This window comes from Sinocyclocheilus anshuiensis, unplaced genomic scaffold (genome assembly GCF_001515605.1).
Source record: "Sinocyclocheilus anshuiensis isolate Anshui unplaced genomic scaffold, SAMN03320099.WGS_v1.1 scaffold452, whole genome shotgun sequence".
Lineage (NCBI taxonomy): Eukaryota > Metazoa > Chordata > Actinopteri > Cypriniformes > Cyprinidae > Sinocyclocheilus > Sinocyclocheilus anshuiensis.
In genome coordinates this window covers 210,678-212,018 of record NW_015555719.1, presented here as the reverse complement: position 1 = coordinate 212,018, position 1,341 = coordinate 210,678, and the positions used below count along the sequence as shown (strand labels likewise).

General features: G+C 33.0%; 1 protein-coding gene across 4 annotated transcripts in view; it reads right to left on the bottom strand.

Annotated features, from left to right (window-relative positions):
- Positions 1–1,341, bottom strand: part of arel1 (apoptosis resistant E3 ubiquitin protein ligase 1) — a 96,781-nt gene that overhangs the window by 15,353 nt on the left and 80,087 nt on the right. For 3 of the 4 annotated variants that reach the window (XM_016465507.1, XM_016465509.1, XM_016465508.1), the window contains one exon: positions 1,111–1,200. The exons of the other annotated variant lie outside the window; for it this stretch is intronic. In XM_016465507.1, coding sequence (XP_016320993.1) covers positions 1,111–1,200 — 90 coding nt within the window. The remainder of the gene's footprint in view (positions 1–1,110; positions 1,201–1,341) is intronic. 4 annotated transcript variants of the gene reach the window in all.

Genomic DNA, 1,341 nt, shown 5'->3' with positions numbered 1-1,341 from the left:
GGGCAAGCCGAAATGTTCTGAAGTGTGGTTACATTTCTAGGGCCATATGGTTTCTGCGAAAACGCGGACGGGATCATGTAGTCCATTCATAAATACGTAATTTACTCTATAGCGTGGAATTCCATGGAATTCGTAAATTTTGGACGAATAAATCAAAAGTAGCCACTGCCACTTAATTCAAATCGCGATATGATCTAGTGTCTGTGAATATTAAAATGCAAAAAGACGGTTTAAATATGAATCCTGCATGTTCCACTTGCCTCTGTATGTATGAATGGCGGAAACGCGGTTTTGTTTACTAAACAAATTATGAAGCACGCGTGACGCTCGCGGTGATTTTCGGTCTCTGCGTCTCACTATATGACGGCATGAACACAAAAACTTAATCTCCAGAGCTGCTGTGAGAGTCAATTCGCGAGAATTTTACCGTTTCGTGGGAAACTGGTAATGTATATCGAAATATCGGAAATGTGTTTAAAAATCATATCACCGTTATTGAAAAAAATGATATCGCGATACATATTGATATTGAATTATTGTCCAGCCCTAATGTACATCTTTAAATGTTCCCTTTTCTATCAAATTTAAATAAAACAATTAAATTATAAAAATAAATAGTACAAGAAAATTAATCACTTAATTGTAGAAAAAAATAATACAATTATTAGCCTATTAAAAATGTTTTAAAGGAATATTCCTTTTTTCTTCCATGTATTAATTTCAACAGTAAACCTCAGTTTGTTTGCCAAAAAATAAAAGAGTTTAATTTTCATTTAATTTAAAATAAATGTTTAATGCCATTTGATTTTCAGAAAAAATAAAACAAGAATTTCTGGGGGGAAAAAAAAGAAAGAAAGAAAAAAAGAAAAAGTCTGTTGAAATTGAGACTTTTTGACTTATTTTTTCACTGAAATAAATGTTTTTGTAATTACACAGAGAGTAAAGTACTGAAAAAAGGTACCGTTGGGTACCGGCACCGAAATTCAGGTACCGATACCGGTACTGTACTGGTTAAAATGTGAATAGTACCCAACCCTATTTCTGTATAAACCTATGTTAAGTGCATACCTTGAAAAAAGGATAAAATATATTTAACATTAAGTCACTTACCTTTTCTCTGAAGTGCCATGACCCTCCAACAATTACAGCATGAGCTTTAAAGTCCTGCACGTTAATATCTCCTGTACCACACATCAACAACTGGGAACAAGACAAAACAGTCATAACTTTAAAGTCCATGTAAAAGGCAATTCAGAGATTTGTTTCTAAACCCATTATACAGGTGCATCTCAATAAATTAGAATGTCGTGGAAAAGTTCATTTATTTCAGTAATTCAACTC